The sequence below is a fragment of the Stegostoma tigrinum genome, chromosome 15, assembly GCF_030684315.1.
Source record: "Stegostoma tigrinum isolate sSteTig4 chromosome 15, sSteTig4.hap1, whole genome shotgun sequence".
Classification (NCBI taxonomy): domain Eukaryota; kingdom Metazoa; phylum Chordata; class Chondrichthyes; order Orectolobiformes; family Stegostomatidae; genus Stegostoma; species Stegostoma tigrinum.
This window is the reverse complement of record NC_081368.1, coordinates 26,970,816-26,988,563: the sequence shown is the minus strand read 5'-3', so window position 1 is coordinate 26,988,563 and position 17,748 is coordinate 26,970,816. Positions and strand designations below refer to the sequence as shown.

General features: G+C 42.6%; 1 protein-coding gene across 4 annotated transcripts in view; it reads left to right on the top strand.

Annotated features, from left to right (window-relative positions):
• The first annotated feature begins 447 nt into the window (after window positions 1-447).
• The window catches only part of LOC125458790 (pre-mRNA 3'-end-processing factor FIP1-like), a 55,269-nt gene continuing 37,968 nt past the window's right edge, over window positions 448-17,748 (top strand). The window contains exons 1-3 of one of the 4 annotated variants that reach the window (XM_048544461.2): window positions 448-765; window positions 15,786-15,828; window positions 17,225-17,300. In XM_048544461.2, coding sequence (XP_048400418.1) covers window positions 663-765; window positions 15,786-15,828; window positions 17,225-17,300 — 222 coding nt within the window. In that variant the 5' untranslated portion in view covers window positions 448-662. Of the gene's footprint in view, window positions 766-14,841; window positions 14,956-15,785; window positions 15,829-17,224; window positions 17,301-17,748 lie in introns of those variants that run through there. The other 3 variants (XM_048544460.2, XM_048544462.2, XM_059651390.1) reach the window with 3 other exon arrangements.

Below are 17,748 nucleotides of genomic sequence, written 5' to 3'. Positions count from 1 at the left end.
AACTATAAATATTGGGTAAGTACAGTCATGGGATAAATTATAAAGGAGTGGTACAGAATATGGACTCATTTCAACCAATATGAAACTGAAAGAAAAACAGTGCTGAAAAAACTCTGCAATTCTGACAACATCTGTACAGAGTGAGAGAGAAGAGCAGAGCTCTCGTTTCGAGTCCAGTAATCCTTTTTTCTCTCTAGATGCTGCCAGGATTGGTGACTTTCTCCACCACTTTTAGTTTCAGATGTCCAGCATCCGCAGCTCTTGGCTTATACCTGAATGCACAATTCTGCGTTGGTTTTGAAAGCAGGCGCATCGAAATGTGTTTCTTATTATTACAGTAGCACATCTCGTTGGGTACTCTAGGAGTCGACGGTTTTAAGTGTGGCATTAGTGGGTTACGTTCGGGTGGCAACCCTTGCTGCGCCGTACTTATGGATAAGAGGTAAGGGTAAGGAGGGCGGGCGCTATGACCCTGCGGAAGAGTGCCGGGAGCTGATGACGGCGCGGACTCGGTAGCGGCGGCGGCACCGTGTCCCCGGATTGTGCTCCCGCTCCGACGGCGGCGGCTGTATCTGTTCTTCCACCACCACTCTCCCTCCCCGCAAATCGCCAGCTCTCAGACGGTCAGTTGCGGGCTCCAGCGCTCTCGCACTCACCTCGTTATGGCGACCGAAATTGATTCGCTGGGCTCGGCTGCAGACAGTACGGCAGCGGCTGGCGGCGGCCTGGACGCCGACGATGATGAAGAGAACTGGCTGTATGGGGGTGAGCAAAACCCGGGTTAAAGGAGGTAATGGGGGGTGGGGGGAGCGTGGGGAGAAACAGTTACCTCCCCACGAGCTGGGTGCTGCCGCCTTGATGCATTTTGTCCAGGAGTGAACGAGGTGTCGGAAATTCACGTTTGTGCCTTGCTTTCAAGGGTTTCCAGAACATGGACTGTCCCGGGATCAGTCAACATTGCCTTTAGAGGGACAATGCCCTTTGTCGGCCTAAGTCCCAGAAGCAGAAAGCGCGCACACTTTACTTTTGCAGCATTCCTGTATGTTAGACTTGTCCTGGATTTGATGTAAATAGATTACCTATGTCCTTTCATTAGTTTCGAGGTAATCAGAAGCATTGCATTGCAAGTGATTCACTCAAAGTCATCCCAAGCTTCTCAATTTTATTTGAAAGGAGAAGGGGTAACTACTGAGTTTCAAAGTTCTCTTCCTGTGAGCTGTTTGAGAGGAGTGCAGCAGTTAGATTTTACTTTTTTTTTGCAATTGAACTGCACTAAAGAAACAACTTATGTTTACCATCTCGGCGTGCCCTGCAGTGCCCCTTAGTTCATGAATCTATTATTGCAGATTATATAGATCAGTTGACAGGAAAATAAATTTTTCTGGATTGCCCCATAAATAATTTCCAATTTTCTAAAATCCCCCATTCCATCAAATGCACTACTTCACCTGTAATCCATGCAGATTTAAGGTTTCGCTGATGCCCTCCAAGCTTTCATTTCTAGGTCATCTATTATCATCCTGGTTAAGATCAGGTAACTCGATGCAGAATGAGGATTGAACCTCAATCTGTCAAAGTCTGTGCAGTTGTACATTGAGTTGGAATTTGATGTCAACACAATAGTTAGTTAAATGGCAGCCAAATGTGTAAATTTCTCAGCTGTTCTAGCCAAGGAAACAATGTGGCACAAATTAAGAATAACCACAGTTTACTGGACAATTTGTGCCACTATACTGCCAGCCTTACAAAAAAAGAGTAGATCAGATTGTTGTCGACTTTCCGAAGAATTTTGTGAAGTGGTTACATTTGCGCATTAATTGCTAATAAATTACACCATAGGAAGTTTTTTAGTTAACCATTTTGAATCCTCTTTACTAGGATTGATGTTCCTTTGATGTTTTGGAAGTGAAGAGGTTATGCTTGTACAAAAATAGAAATTGTAGGGAAACCTCAAAGGTGTCGCAGCATCTATAGGGAGAAAAAGCAAAGTCAACGATTTTAGTTCAGTGCCCCTTCTTCAGAACGGGTCAAACTTGTAATTGGATTCATTCTTACAAGTTTCAAATTTTCGTTTTAAACTGTAAAATTTGGAATGTTCCTTTTAAATGTCTCCTCCGTCTCAATCCAACCTGTTTACTTCTGTACCATTTAGCTCTGATTCATGATCTACTCAGTTGTTTCCCTGTTTCTTTCCCAATCCTTCAATCTCATTGTTTAAAGAGAAATAGACTGTTGTTCCAGCTGGGGCCAAAACTTAGGTCCCAGAGCAAGCTTAGATTCAACATCAGCTTGCTCTTTCTCTATGGATGCTGCCTGGCCCACTGTGATTTCCAACGTTATGTGATCGCCGTAAATCTAAAAGGGAGTTCTAAATGATCCCATTTTCAATGAATTAGATCAATGCTCTGCTGTCTTGCTACATGCAGTCTTGAATGGTGGTAGACAACAAAAAAGGGAGGTGGCGGCCACAATATTAAAATGGAATGGACCCTCTCTAAAATAATGTCAGTATAAAGGATGAGGCTGAGCCCTTTACAAACATCTCAGCGAGAGGTGGAGAATGGATGATCCTTCTCTGCCTGATATGGAATGTGGGACCTGATAACATTTCAACAATAGTACTGAAGACTCGTACTTTGCTCTACCTACATCCTTACCGAAGCTCTTCCAGTATCTCTACGCCCGACAAAGTAGAAAATCGTCTGGGCCTGTCTTATATTCAGAAAGTAGCATGAATCTAATCCAAGCAATTACTGCCCCATCAGCCTCTTCTCAATCATCAGCAAAATGGTAAAAAAAATCACACAACATTTAGGATATAGTCCAACAGGTTTATTTGAAAACGCAAGCTATTTCAGCTCAGCTCCTTCCTCAGGCGTTATGTGTAAAACAAAAAGTATAAGACGCAATTTATTAGCAGAAAGGTAACAACCCTAAAACTGGCTACCTCTTGTTGAATCTTTAATCAGTTAGGAAAGTGACTTCTGATGAAAATGCAAAATCCAGGTTCCATTCAAGTCATTATCCCGAGATAATTAAAGGTTTTATCAAGGAATACAGGAGGTGACATTTCTGGTCAGACAATACATTTTAGTTGTGAGGTATTGCTTAGAATCTGTCTGTGTTTTAAACTGGAGTCAAGTTTTATTTAGAACAAAACAGAATGTGTGCGGTTGCACGAATTATTTTATCCAAGGTGTGTGTGTGTGTGTGTGAGTGTGTGTGAGTGAGTGAGACAGAGACAGAGAGATGGGGGGAGGGTCTGTGTAAGTTTGTGTGATAGTGTGTGTATGCACACGTACACGTGGGAGTATGTAGTGTGGTGGGGTCACCTGCAATGCAACATGATCCAAGATCACAGCTGAGGCCGTCCTCGTGGGCATGGAACTTGGCTATCTACCTGTCCTCAGCGATATTTGCATTGTTGTGTATCTCAGAGTCCAGCTTGGAGGATGCTTACCTCAAGATCAGAGGTTGGATGCCCTTGACCACTGAAATGTTCCCCCACTGGGAGGGAATACCCTTGTATGGTTATTGTTGGGCAGTACCCATTCATCCGTTGTCATAGTGTCTGCATGGCCTCGCCAGTGAAGGTTTAACAGAATTGCATCATGCCACAGTAAAAAAAAAGCAACATCCTCTTCAGAAGACGGACACAGGATGTGACCGATAGAGAATTCTTTGTTGTCCGATACTTCCCTGGAACGGAGAAACAATGCCATGTTCTTTGCAGCCTTCAACACATTATTGACGATGATAAACACCTCACCAAGATCTTTGCCACGTCGCCAAAACTTAAACAAACCATTGTTCACAGCAAACTAGCCAGCCTCAGGACAACATCAGCCACAACACCCCACAACCCTGTCTTGGCAACCTCTGCAAGACATGTCAGATCTTCGACATGGATACTGCCATCTCACGTGGGACCACCACCCACCGCGTGCACAGCAGATACTCATGTGACTCTGCCAGTGTTGTCCATTTCATGCAGTGCAGGCAAGGATGCCCCGATGCGTGGTATATTGCTGAAATCATGCTGATGCTACAACAGTGGATGAATGGACACTGCCCAATCATATTCGGACAGGATGTTCCCGCCTGCTGGGGGATCACTTCAGTGGCCAAGGAAGTCCAGCCTTCATTCTTTGGGTAAGCGTTCTCCAAGGTGGACTTTGAGATAACATGACAACGCAGAGTCGCCAAGCAGAGGCTGATAGCCAAGTCCCATACCCATGAGGATGGTCTCAATCATGATCTTGGGTTCATGTTGCACTACAAGTGACCCCACCACACTATTATACTCTCACATACAACTCTCGCGCACACACACACACACACTATGACACAAACACACTCTGTCATTCACACGCTCACACACACACTTTGTCATGCATACACACCCTCACAGCAACGTTGTCTCAACCACACACACGCACACGTGCATACTGTTTCTCTCTCACATGTGCATGCGCATACACAGACAGACACATACACAAATTATTTCATCCAAGATATTTGTGTAGTTGCAGATACATTCTGTTTTGCAGGAAAAAATAAAACCTGACCCCAGTTTAAAACATAGACAGATTGTAAGCAAGAGTTCACACCAAAAATGCCTTGTCTGACCAGAGACGTTACTTCCAGTGTTCCGTGATAAAACCTTAAATTATCTTGGGACAATGACTTGAAGGGAATCTGGATTTTGCATTGTAATCAGTAGTCTCCTTCCTAAGTGATTAAAGATTCAACCAGAGGCAGCCAATTTTAGGATTGTTACCTTTCTGCTTATAAATTCTGTGTCTTATACCCTCACATTACGCCTGAGGAAGGAGCTGAGCTTCGAAAGCTTGCGTTTTCCAATAAACCAGTTAGATTATAACCTGGTTACGATAACAAACTGTGAAGCTGGATGAACACAGCAGGCCAAGCAGCATCTCAGGAGCACAAAAGCTGATGTTTCGGGCCTAGACCCTTCATCGGAGCCTCTAATGAAGGGTCTAGGCCCGAAACATCAGTTTTTGTGCTCCTGAGATGATGCTTGGCCTGCTGTATTCATCCAGCTTCACACTTTGTTATCTTGGATTCTCCAGCATCTGCAGTTCCCATCATCACAGATTATAATCTGGTGTTGTGTGATTTTTGATCTTGTCCACCCCAGTCCAACATCAGCATGTCTACATTATCGAAATGGTGGAAGGTGTAATTAATGGTGCTATATAAAGCAATAACCTACTTACAGATAGATAATAAAGCAATAACCTACTTAGGGAACAATGACCTACAGTTTGGGTTGCAGTAGGACCACTGAGGTGAGTGACTGCCCTTGATCTCAAGGCAACATTTGATCAAGTATTCCATCAAAGAATCCTGGCAACGTAGAACTCAGTGGAGATTTGGCCAAAGCACTGCATGTTCACAGTCATACCCATCACAAGGAAGATGGCTTCAGTTATCTGGGTATTTGAAGGACTTCTGTGTTTCTCAGGCTATTGTTTTGGTACCAACATTCTTCAGCAGTCTTGTTCCTTCATAAGGTCTGAAATGGGGATGTATGCTGATGACTGTGTGCAGTGTTCAGTACCATTTTGAAACTCTGTGGATACTAAAGAAGTTTATGTCACTATTCATGACTGGTGTTCAGACTTGAGTTGGCAATTGGCAAGTAACATTCACACCACACAGCTGGTGGCCACCCCCAAAAACAGACAGTTTAATAGCACCCATGACATTTTAATTATCATTGCTGAATCCTCCACTATCGACAACTTGGGAATTAATCTTGACCAAAAGTTGAACTTGATCAGCCATATGAATTCTCTGCTTACAAAAGCAGTTCAAAGGCTATGAATTCTGTGTAGAATAATTCTCCTCCTATCACCCCAATTCCTACCCACCATCTTATAAAACATAGGTCAGGAAAACTGTGCACTTGATTTATCATTGTCACATGTACCTAAGTACGGTGAAAAGTTTTGATTTGCGTGCAGTACTGGCAGATCATAGCATACAAAGATCACAGAGTGATCGAACAGAGTGAAGAATACAAAGTTGTGGCTGCAAAGAAGATGAATAAAAAAAAAGGTCATCATTAGATTTGAAATTGAGAGGTCCATTCAAAAATCTAATGACAGGGAAGAAGCTGTTCTTGAACCTGTTGGTACGTGTGTTTCAGCTTTTGTGCGTTCTGCCTGACGGAAGTGGCTGAAAGAGATTATCAGTAGCGTCGGAGGGGTCTTTAATGTTCGCTACATTTCCGAGACAGCGAGAACTGTAGGTGAAGTCAATGGATGGAAGGTTGGCTTGGATGGCGAGTGAAAGGATGAGTGCAACTCCAGTGCTGAAGAAGCTCAACGTCATCCAGGGCAAAGTAGTCCACTTCATCTGCAGCTTGTTCAATGGCGTAAATGTTCACACCCTCCTCCACCAACACAAAGAGTCAGTACTGCCTTAGGAACATTTCTGATGAAGGGTCTAGACCTGAAACTTCAGCTTGCCTGCTCCTGAGATGCTGCTTGGCCTGCTGTGTTCATCCAGCTCTACACTTTGTTATCTTGAAGTTTTGTTTGGTATCTCCTGCAACTCCTAAATTGTTGGAAGTGCAAACTGATCACAGCACATTGACGGAAGCTAGACATTTGGGATCTGAGTAAAAAGAGCAAGCACCTATATTTTGCTGTTATTTATCTGGGTCCTTAATTTGATTTATTGAACAGTGCAAGAAATAAGATGGAAATTTACACAGGAGTAGTTGAATTCAGTGTTGAAACAGGTACTGAAAGAGGTTGAGAGAAAAGGTAAAGAAAAGAAAAGGATAGAGAAGAGGTAAATGCCTGGAGTTTCTGCACAACTGGGTGGTTTTTTTTGTGGGGACCACGTTCATGCAATGTCGGTACGACCAGCTCAGAAATGGTTAAGGTGTATGTGCAAATTGTATTTGGCACATCTTAAGTTTCAGCAAGCTCTCTCATAGGTTTTAAAAATACTGTGCACAAAGTAGGTGCAACCGACAAAACTAATTGCCCCATGATAACCTTTTTCTCAGCAATGCAATTTCTGTAAATTGATCTTGTGTGTAAGCTACTGATAGAGCTTTAAGACTTAAACAGGGGACTTCTGGGTGTAGGCTGTCTTGTTTTTTTAAATGTACAATGGATATGACTGTTGTGTTGTAGTCTCGCTAGAAAACAGATTATGGAATAAAAACAAAAAAGTTGTATAAACACTCAGTAGGCTAGGCATCATCTGTAGGGAGAGAGAAACAGGGTTAATATTTTTATTTGTTCAGGGGTTGTGGCTGCAGCTGGCTCCGTCAGCGTTTACTACTGTTCCTCAATTACCCTTGCGAAGATGATGATGAATTACCTTGAACTAGTGCAGTCCTTGAGTATAAGCGCACACACTCTGCTGTTAGGGATGGAGATCCAGGATTTTGATCCATTCTGAATAAAAGGCTGAACCATTCCCATCCACCGCCACCCTCCTTGGCCTGAACAAGCTCGCCCTCACGTTGAACACCTGCTTTAACTCCTCTCACTTCCTTCAGATCAAAGACGTGGAAAGGAACAGCAATATAGTTCCACGTCACGATGGTGTGTAACGTGGAAAGGAAAGTGCAGGTCGTGGTGTTCCATGGGAATCTGTCTGTGTTGAGGCTGTAGGTTTGGAAAATGTTGTTGGAAGATCCTGGATAAGTTACTGTAGTGCATCTTGTAGATGATACACACTGCTGCCAGCGTGCATTGCTGGTGAAGGAGGTGAATGTTTAAGGCGGTGGATAGGGTGCCAATCAAACCCGTTGCTTTGTTCTGACGGAATTGAGCTTCTTGAGTATTGTGGACCTGCATTCATCATGGCAGGTGTAAAATATTCCATTTCATCCCAACCTATGATTTATAGATGGTGGACAGACTTTTGGAAGACAAGGTGATTAATTCAGCATATGATTCCTAGACTCTGACCTGCCCTTGTCGCTACGCTGTTTATTTGGCTACTGCATTCCATCTCTAGTCAATGGTATCCCCCAAGATGTTAATATTGGGAGATTTAGAAATAGCAATGGCACTGACTATAAAGGGGAGAGTGTTAGATTATCTCTTGTTGGAGATGGTCATTGCTTGGAAATTGAGTGGCTGAAATGACCCTTGTTACATATCACCTAAAACCTGATAGTTGTTCAGGTTTATATGGATGGGGCATATGGAAAGAACATAGAAGCAGTTGAAAGTGTTTTGGCCTTGGACAGTACCCCAATGAATTCCTGCAGGGCTATCTTGGAACTGAGATGATGGATCTCTAACAATTGAAATCATCCTTCTTTGTGCCTGTATGCCTGAAACAAGTGCCAAACTTTTCTGCCTAATTCCCATTGAAACCAGTTTTAAGACCATTCAAGTCTGAGGGAGGGTCAGGTGACCTGAAATGTTAACTCTGATTTCAGAGCACAGATGCTGTCAGACCTGCTGAGCTTTTCCAGTAATTCCTGTTTTTGTTAAAACCATATGAAATAGGAGCAGAATTAGGCCATTCAGCTCAGCAAGTCTGCTGTGCCATGCGATCATGGCTGATGTGTTTCTCAACCTCATTCTTCTGCCTTCTTTCATAACCCTTGATTCTCTCACCAGTCACCAAACTATCGATCTCTGTCTTACATACACTTAATGATTTGGCCTCCATGGCTCCCTGTGGCAGTGAGTTTCATAGATTAGCAGTCTTCTACATCTTGGCTCTAAAGGGTCATTCCTTCACTCTGAGGCTATGCCCTCAAATCCTGGTCTCTGTCCTAGTGGAAACAACTTCTCCGTGTCCACTTCATCCAGGTTTCTCAGTATTCTGTAAATTTTGATTAGATTCCCCCCTCATCCTTCTAAACTCCACTGAATACAGACTCAACCACTCATGTAACAAGCCCTTCGTTCCCAGGATCATACTTGTAAACCTCCTCTGGATCCCCTCTGACCTAGTGCATCCTGCCTTAGCGGTGGGGGCCAAAACTGCTCACAATGTTCCAAATGCAGACTGACTAGAGCCTTACACAGCCTCCTGCTGTTGTATTCTAGCCCCCTTGAAATGAATACCAGCATTGCATTTGCCTTCCAAACTGTTAGTTGAATCTGAATGTTAACCTTAGGACAGCTCCATAAGACCATAAGACATAGGAGTGGAAGTAAGGTCATTCGGCCCATCAAGTCCACCATTTAAATCATGGCTGTTGGGCATTTCAACTCCACTTCCCTGCACTCTCCCAAACTAGGACTGCTAAGTCTCTACCATTGAACACCAGGCCATTATGTCTACAACAGTTACTAAACTCGTTTCATCTGGGGATCTCTCCCTTCCACCGTCTCTGCCTGCTCCTGCCCCGCAGAACATGTCTCATCCTCCTTCAACTCAATTTCTCTTCTCTTCTCCTGTCCAGTCCCTTTCCAGTTACATCCGCAGTTTTTCTGATGATTTCCGTCAGTTTCAGCTTTTCCAGTTTGAGGGTTCCAGCCGCCCTCTCTTCACCATGGGTGTGCAATCCCATTACACATCCATCCCCCATCAGGATGGTCTCAGAGCTCAGCTTTCTGAATAAAAGGCTGAACCGTTCCCATCCACCGCCACCCTCCTTGGCCTGACCAAGCTCGCCCTCACGTTGAACACCTTCTGCTTTAACTCCTCACTTTCTTCAGATCAAAGACATGGGCTTGGATACCCTCATTGGTCTAAATATACCTGTTTCTTTGTGGGTACGCAGAACAATCCTTGTTCCACTCCTCCTCGGCCCCCTCCACACAACTCACTCTCTAGTGTGTTGATGACATCATCAGTGCTGCTTTCCTCTCTCTCTTATTTGGAATTGGAAAAGCTTCTCAGTCATGCTTCCAATTTCCACCTTGCACTCAACTTCACCTCGTCCATTTCTGACTCCTTCCTTCCCTTTCTCAACAGATCTATTTCCATTTCTAGGGATAGATTAGCCACCAATATCCACTACATACCCATTGATTCCCACAGTTGCCTTGACAATACATCCTTACACCCTCCTCCTGTAAAGACTCCATTCAATTCTCCCAATTTCTCTGCCTTTACCGCATCTGTTTTGATAATGCCCACTTTGACTAGGGGACCTCCAAAATGTCCACCTTCTTTCTGAACTGAAGATTCACCATAGCCATCGTTGACGGCAGCCCTCAGCCATATCCGAATCATTTCCCGCACGTCTGCTGCCATGCCCCTCTTCCTCCCACAACAGTAATGGGCTCCCCCTCATCCTCCTCTACCATCCCACCAGCATCCACGTCCAAAGGATCATTAGTTTCCATTTGCACAACCTGCAGTGAGATGCTGGCACCAAATGCATCCATACCTCTCCCCTCTCTTGTCAGCCTTCCACATGGATCATTCCCTTCAGGGCACTTTGGTCTGTTCCTCCTCCACACCCTGCATCTCCCACACCCCCAGGGCACCGTCCCATGCAATCGCAGAAGGTGTAACACCTGTCTGTTTACTTCCTCCTTCCTGCTGTCCAAGGCCATGGACATACTTTGCAGGTGAAGCGGCAATTTATCTGCACGTCTCTCGATCTAGTTGACTATATTTGCTATTCACCTTGTGGTCTCATCTGTATTGGAGAGATGAAGCACAGACTGGATGACACCTGTGTTCTGTCTGCAAAAATGACCCTGAGCTTCCTGTTGCTAGGCACTTTAGCACACCATCATGTTCCCACACCAACATCTCTGTCTAGGGCTTACTGCAGTGCTTCAGTAAAGCTCAGCACAAGCTCGAAGAACAGCATCTCCTTTTCCGTTTTGAGAACCCCGCAGTCTTCAGGACTCAGTATTGAATTTGACAGTTTTGGGGCCTGAGCACTTTCTCCCATGTCCTTACCCCAACCCCTACGCACCAGGTTTTGTCATCACATGGGCTGCTACTAATGTCAGCTATTAACAGTCCGTGTTTGCAGGTATTGATTGATTCTCCTAGGCTGATCTCTCTCCATCCCTTTGTCTGCTCAGTTGTATTTCTCCGTCTTTAGCTATCATTTACTCCTCCCCCAGTCCCCACCCCACCTTCAGCATATATACCATCTTTTCCGAGCTACAATCAGTTTTGAAGAAGGGTCACTGGACCCATAATGTTAATTCTGCTTTGTCTCCACAGATGCTGCCAGTCCTGAATTATTCCAGCAATCTTGTTTCTGATTTCCAGCACGTGTCGTTCTTTTTTTTTTGAACAAATACTGCCTTAATGTCCAGGGCTGTTTGCTCTATGGTTTATGTTCACGAAGCTGGAACTAGTGCTAGTGCTATAGTAGTTTCAGGTCTTCAATTTGAAGTGTAGTTGCTGTTAAAATTTAGGAAATATAACGGTTGATATTGCTGTTTGTGAAGTTAGCTGAATCCATATGGTAATGCCCAGATAATCTGCTTTTGTGGTGTTGTTTTGAAGGATAAATATTGACCAATGCACCAGGACATTTAATGAAAAGTGCAGATGTGTGAGGAATTGGGTGAGATCAGAAATTTAAAAAAAAAACAGGTTTTCAACTCCTACTAGTGTGATTGTGCTAAAGTGCTGTGTACAGTTCCTGGGGCCACACTTTGGGAAGGACATGAATGGAATGCACTGCCTGGAAGTATGGTGGAGACAAGTTTCATTCAGGTATTCAAGAGAAAACTGGATGTTGATTTTAATATAGGTAATGTGAGGGGTAATGGGGGAAAAAGCTGGAAATTGGCACAATCAAAATGTTCAAAATTCTTGCAGGTATGATGGGCTGAATGACCCCCTCTGTGATAATCCTAGGGTTTTCAAGTTAATACTTTAGGGTCAGCGCCCTAGGGGACACCCTACTGTGTCATCTGCTGCCATTTGTTCCTCTCAGTATCTTCACTTGCACTATTTTAAGTTCCTCTGGCTCTTATTTGAGGGTACTGTGTGCCCCAAGTAAAAGTTTTAAATGCTAGTTTAAACTGTCAGTGCCCAACCCAGACCAGGCCTAATCTGTGCCTTCTGCAGTGAGCCCTGAATTATTTCTGAAATTTTTGAACTTCTTTGGGTATTAAGATTACGTTATCTGCACTGCACTGCCTGCAAAACTCTGCTGTGTTGCTAAAGTTATAAAGTTACTTCAACTAGCTCAAACCCTTAGAGTCCCTACCTCTGGGCCAGTAGACTGGGTTACGTCCTGCCTGTACCAGAGGTATGTCGTAGCACACTTTGAGCAGATTGATTATAAATGTCTACACCCTTTCCCACTGCTACAATCCCCTGCCGAGCTTGTTACTGGCCTACCGGTTTTGCCAGATTTTTTTTCAGCTTCAGTTGCAGTTTGGTTCCTGACCGGAGAGTCATTTTCCTGTATCGAAGTACACTTCTGCATGGCTTCTTAATCTTGAGTTGACCTCCAATTACACCAGTATCTTTCCACTGCTTTGCAACCGTTCCTGCACGTCTCCTGAGTCTTATTCCCATTGAACAACATTCGTCATTGCAGCAGTACAAAAGCAAAATACTGTGGATGCTGGAAATGTGAAGCAAGAAGAAATATTGGAAAAACACAGTCCAAACAACAGCTGTGGATAGAAACCAAGTTAATGTTTTGGCTTGTTGAACACGTACAGTTCTGATGAAAGGTCGATCAACGAATGCATTGTTGCTCAGGCTTTCAAATGGACATTTTTTTATTCATCTGTGGGATGTGGGGGGTCACTGGCTGGCCAGAATTTCTTGCCCATCCCCAATTGCCTTGAGAAGGTGGTGATGAGCTGCCTTTTTGAATCACTGCAGTTCTCCTACGGTGTGTTCACCCACAATGCTGTTAGGGAGGGAATTCCAGGATTTTGACCCAGCAACAGTGAAGGAATAGCAATATATTTCCAAGTCAGGATGTTGAGTAACCTGGAGGGGAACTAGGAGGTGATGGTGTTCCCACATATCTGCTGCCCTTGTCCTTCCAGATGGAAGTGAACATGGGTTTGGAAGGTGCTATCTGAGGATCTTTGGTGAATTTCTGCCATGCGTTTTGTAGATAGTACACAATGCTGCTACTGAGCATCAGTGGTGGACAGAGTGAATGCTTGTAGATGTAGTGTCAGTCAAGCGGGCTGCTTTGTCCTGGATGGTGTCAAGCTTCTTGAGTGTTGTTTGGGCTGCACTCATCCAGGCAAGTGGGGAGTATTCCATCACGCTCCTGACTTCTGCCTTGTAGATGGTGGACAGGCTTTGAGGAGTCAGGAGGTGACTTACTCTCTGCAATATTCCCACCTTCTGGCCTGCTGTTGTAGCCACTGTGTTAATGTGTTGAGTCCAGTTGAGCTTCTGGTCAATGGTAATCCCCAAGATTTTGATAGTGGGGGATTCAGTGATAGTAACGCCACTGAAGGTCAGGGGATGGTGGCTAGATTGTCGTTTATTGGTGATGGTCATAGCCTGGCATTTGTGTGGCGTGAACGTCACTTGCCACTTGTCAGCCCAAGCCCAGATATTGTCCAGATCTTGTTGCATGTGAACACGGACTGCATCAGTCTCTGAGGAGTCACAAATGGTGCTGAAAATTGTGCAATCATCAACGAACATCCCCACTTCTGACCTTATAATGGGGGGAAGGTCATTGATAAAGCAGCTGAAGATGGTACGGCCTAGGGCACTATCCTGAGGAACTCCAGAGATGTCCTGGAGCTGAAATGATTGACCTCCCACAATCACAACCATCTTCCTATGTGTCAGGTATGACTCCAACCACTGGAGCGTTTGCCCCTGATACCCATTGATTCCAGTTTTGCTAGGGGATGCCACACTCGATCAAATGCAGCCTTGATATCAATGGCTGTCATTCTCACCTCACCTCTGGAATTCAGCCTCTTTTGTCCATGTTTGAACCAAGGCTGTAATGAGATCAGGAGCTGAGTGGCCCTGGCAGAACTTAAACTATGTGCCACTGAGCAGGTTATTTCTGAGCAGGTGCTGCTTGATAGCACTGAGTCCCCAGAACATCAGCTGGGTTTCTGGATTAATAGTCTCGTCTGGGATTTCTAAAATGCATTTGATAAGGTTCCTCTCATGCAGTTACTTCACAAAATAAGAACTGTGGTGTTGGGCTGGTATATCAGCTTGGATAAAAAGAGGCCATTTTCAGGATGGTAACTTTTAGCTAATGAAGTGCCATGGGGATCAGTGCTAATGTGACCATTATTTTGCAATATACATTAATAATTTGGATGAGGTAAATGAATGTATAATAGCCAAATTTGGGAATAGGACAAAGTTGGGAAAGCAAGCAGTTAGGGTGACACAAAGATCCTGCAAAGGAAATAGATAGGTTACTGAATAGGCAAAGATCTTTACAGGTGGAATATAGTATGGGAAAACATGAAGCTATAAAAATAACTGAAAGGACTGCTGATGCAGGAAATCAGAAACAGAAATTGCTGGAAAAACTCAGCAACATCTGTTGCGAGAAGTCAGAGATAATTTTTCGGGTTCTTCTTCAGAACTGATGGTAGCTGGGAAAAAGTTGATTTTTGTGCAAAGATAGGGTTGGAAGGACTACTTTTAATTGTTCCTACATTGACAGTCAAGTTTTAAGCTTCTGAAATCTTAAGACCTAGAATTTTCTCCCAAAACTGCTCAATCTCTCTTTTAAGACACTACTTAAAACCTATTTCGGACCAACTATTTGGTCATCTGCACCTAATATGTGGCTTGGTGTTGTAATATGGTTCTATGAAATGCCTTGGGATATTTTATAAATTTAATAGTGCTATATTAATGCATTGCTAAGGCTGTGTCAGCTGATGGTGTGTTTTACATAATAAGCTACTCTGTTTCTGTTTGCAGACAAATTCCTTCATAGCTCTGCCAGCTATAGAACATAGAACATTACAGCACAGTACAGGCCCTTCGGCCCTCGATGTTGTGCCGACCTTTCATACCGATCTCAAGCCCATCTAACCTACACTATTCCATGTACGTCCATATGCTTATCCAATGACAACTTAAATGTACCTAAAGTTGGCGAATCTACTACCGTTGCAGGCAAAGCGTTCCATTCCCTTACTACTCTCTGAGTAAAGAAACTACCTCTGACATCTGTCCTATATCTTTCACCCCTCAATTTAAAGCTATGCCCCCTCATGCTCACCATCCTAGGAAAATGGCTCTCCCTATCCACCGTATCTAACCCTCTGATTATTTTATATGTTTCAATTAAGTCACCTCTCAACCTTCTCTCTCATAGGATACTCCACTGCTGAAAAACATAAATTCTGTGTATACAGTAATGGTTGGGCTTTCTAGTGGCACTGTGTATGAATGACTGAAGGATTAAAATGCATTTTGGAGCGGATTGACTTTTTTTTTAAAACAAGAAGTCCAGTCTTTGGCCTTTTACTGAAAGTTTCATTTTAGAATAAAAATGCCTCCAGTTTTGTGATTAGTCTGTTTTGCAAAAATGTATAGGTCATTCATGGAAACTTTTACATCTTCACAGCAGTAAGATAACTCCATGCTCAAGCAGTGAAAGATTACTTTCTAGAGTTAGATTTGCACTTTATGCTTTAGTAGGGTGAGGAATTGAATTACCAACTCGATTCCCGTGACATACGTCAAATTTGATTGTTTTGTACTTGCAAGGCGGTTTTATTTCAGTGTGATAGTAGTGATATAACCAGCCCATCAGATTTTCCTCCAAAGGCTATATTGTGCGAGTATTTGCTATTGTCAAAGATCATTAAATTTGGGAATTATTACTTATCTGTTGGAAACCACAAATAAACCACTCTATTTCTGTTTTATAGATGAAAACCCGGGAAAACAAGAGGAGGTGGCTTTGGTTGATGGGTAAGAGACAGGATTTTAATGTGCAGTACTGCATAAGATAGTTGAATTCCATTCAAAATGTAAATGCTGAACCTTATTGGTGTATACAGTTCAGACAAACCTTTTGATCGTTTATTCCTTTTAATGCTTTTGGACCTCTCACTATTTCTGCACACATGCATACCTCACTTGTTGAAGTTCCTTTATATTCCTTTTTTATTGTTTAAATGTGGTTACAGCATTAGGGGAGTGGTCAAGGACTTTCCAGTCATATGTTGTTTTTGTTTGTGGTGTTTTTTTGTAGTTTAATAAATTGACATTCTTCCCATAAATTCCAGCACTAATTTTTAATGTGCATGACACTCGGATTGTTAACCACTGATTGGCATGATCTGAAAGCTGTAGGTCTTTTAAATCCAAGAACAATGATAATTTATCATGTTTTCTAATTGTAAGTTAGCTGCTGAAAATGTGATTTGAAAACCAATTGTCATATTTTCATAATTTCTGATTTTTATTCTTGAGACTTTTGAATTTAAAACAAATCAAATATTGTACTCTAATATTGAGACAATAGCCACTTGCTTAGTTTTTCTAGTTCACGTTACCTCACCACTGTAATCCTGCTCCAGTTTGTGCTTATTTTCAAGCCTAAGTGGAATTAAGTGTGTGAAAATGTGCTTAATGCAGGCTACCAAAATGAATTGAATTGCTCCTTGTAACTTTTTGAAAATGATATTGGTGAAACGTACTTAATAAATCGATAGTTGCATCATAGAAATATCCCTGTTCTACTTGAATTCTGTGTTTTTTATTCCTGTCCTGAATCCCAAAATATGATTTTTATTTGAGTCTTGGTATACTTTCATCCTAGCTTTAAAGGAGGCTTGTTGATTACCAAGAAATTTTTAATTCCTTCCCAAAAGGATCCCTATTATTGTCGTACCATTTCAAACCTTACCCAGAAACGTAATGGGAAATATCAATCTTGGAGATCTCTTTATAGAGTTCTGCTAGCTAGGGATATGTTTATGATGAGACACTTATTACAGAGAATCCGTACTTTTGGTCTAAAAATTGGACAAATTATCCTAAATAAGAACGTCAGTGAAAAACTTATTGATGCATGTTGTCCAGACCACAAACTAAGAATGGCTGTTTGAATAAAGTCCTAGAGTTAGTGGCAATTTCTGCACAGCTATGACTGCGTAAGTTGGTGCCCTCAGAAAAGGTGAAGAAAATCATCATTTTAAAAGATTAACTTGTTGATAATAAAAGAGTGCAAATAATCTTAAGACCTCTTGTCATGAGAATGCTAGTTATTTAAAATTAAAATAGATATTAAAATTTATCAATTTTGATAAATAGGCTCATCTTGTGTTTTGTTGTGATGTAACTTGGTTACTTGCTTGTCCAGGAGTGAAGATTCTTTAAAATCGCTGCAGGAGCCATCACAAGAATTCAAAGTCAGCAAGTTGGAAATGGCTGAGGCTGTAAGTTTCAGAATGGAGTTCTCAGCATTAGTTTACTGTTTGTTCAGTAATTGGGTAAAGCTTTAGTTTAAAACGAATGAAGTATTTTAAATGGTCAGTTCTGCATGCTGTATGTTAATGATTTACGATACAATCAGAATATGCCTCAGGAGTGGTAAGATTAGTTCATTAGGATTACACTGTAGTTTTTTATGCTTTCAGTGCTGCTTTCGGCCAGCTGCATTGATAGGACCCTTTCTTCATTTTAATTGTATGAAATTTAAAGTTGAGGGACATAGGAGTTCACGTACTGTTCTGTACCTTATGCTTGCACACTCTGATCATTAGCTAACAAAGTACAGGTTTCCCTCTTTGTCTTTAAACTCTGGATAATAAAAAGCACAGATATGGGTGATGAAGCTTTCATTTTTGAAAGGAAATGCTGCAGGTCAGCTCACAAAAGACCGTG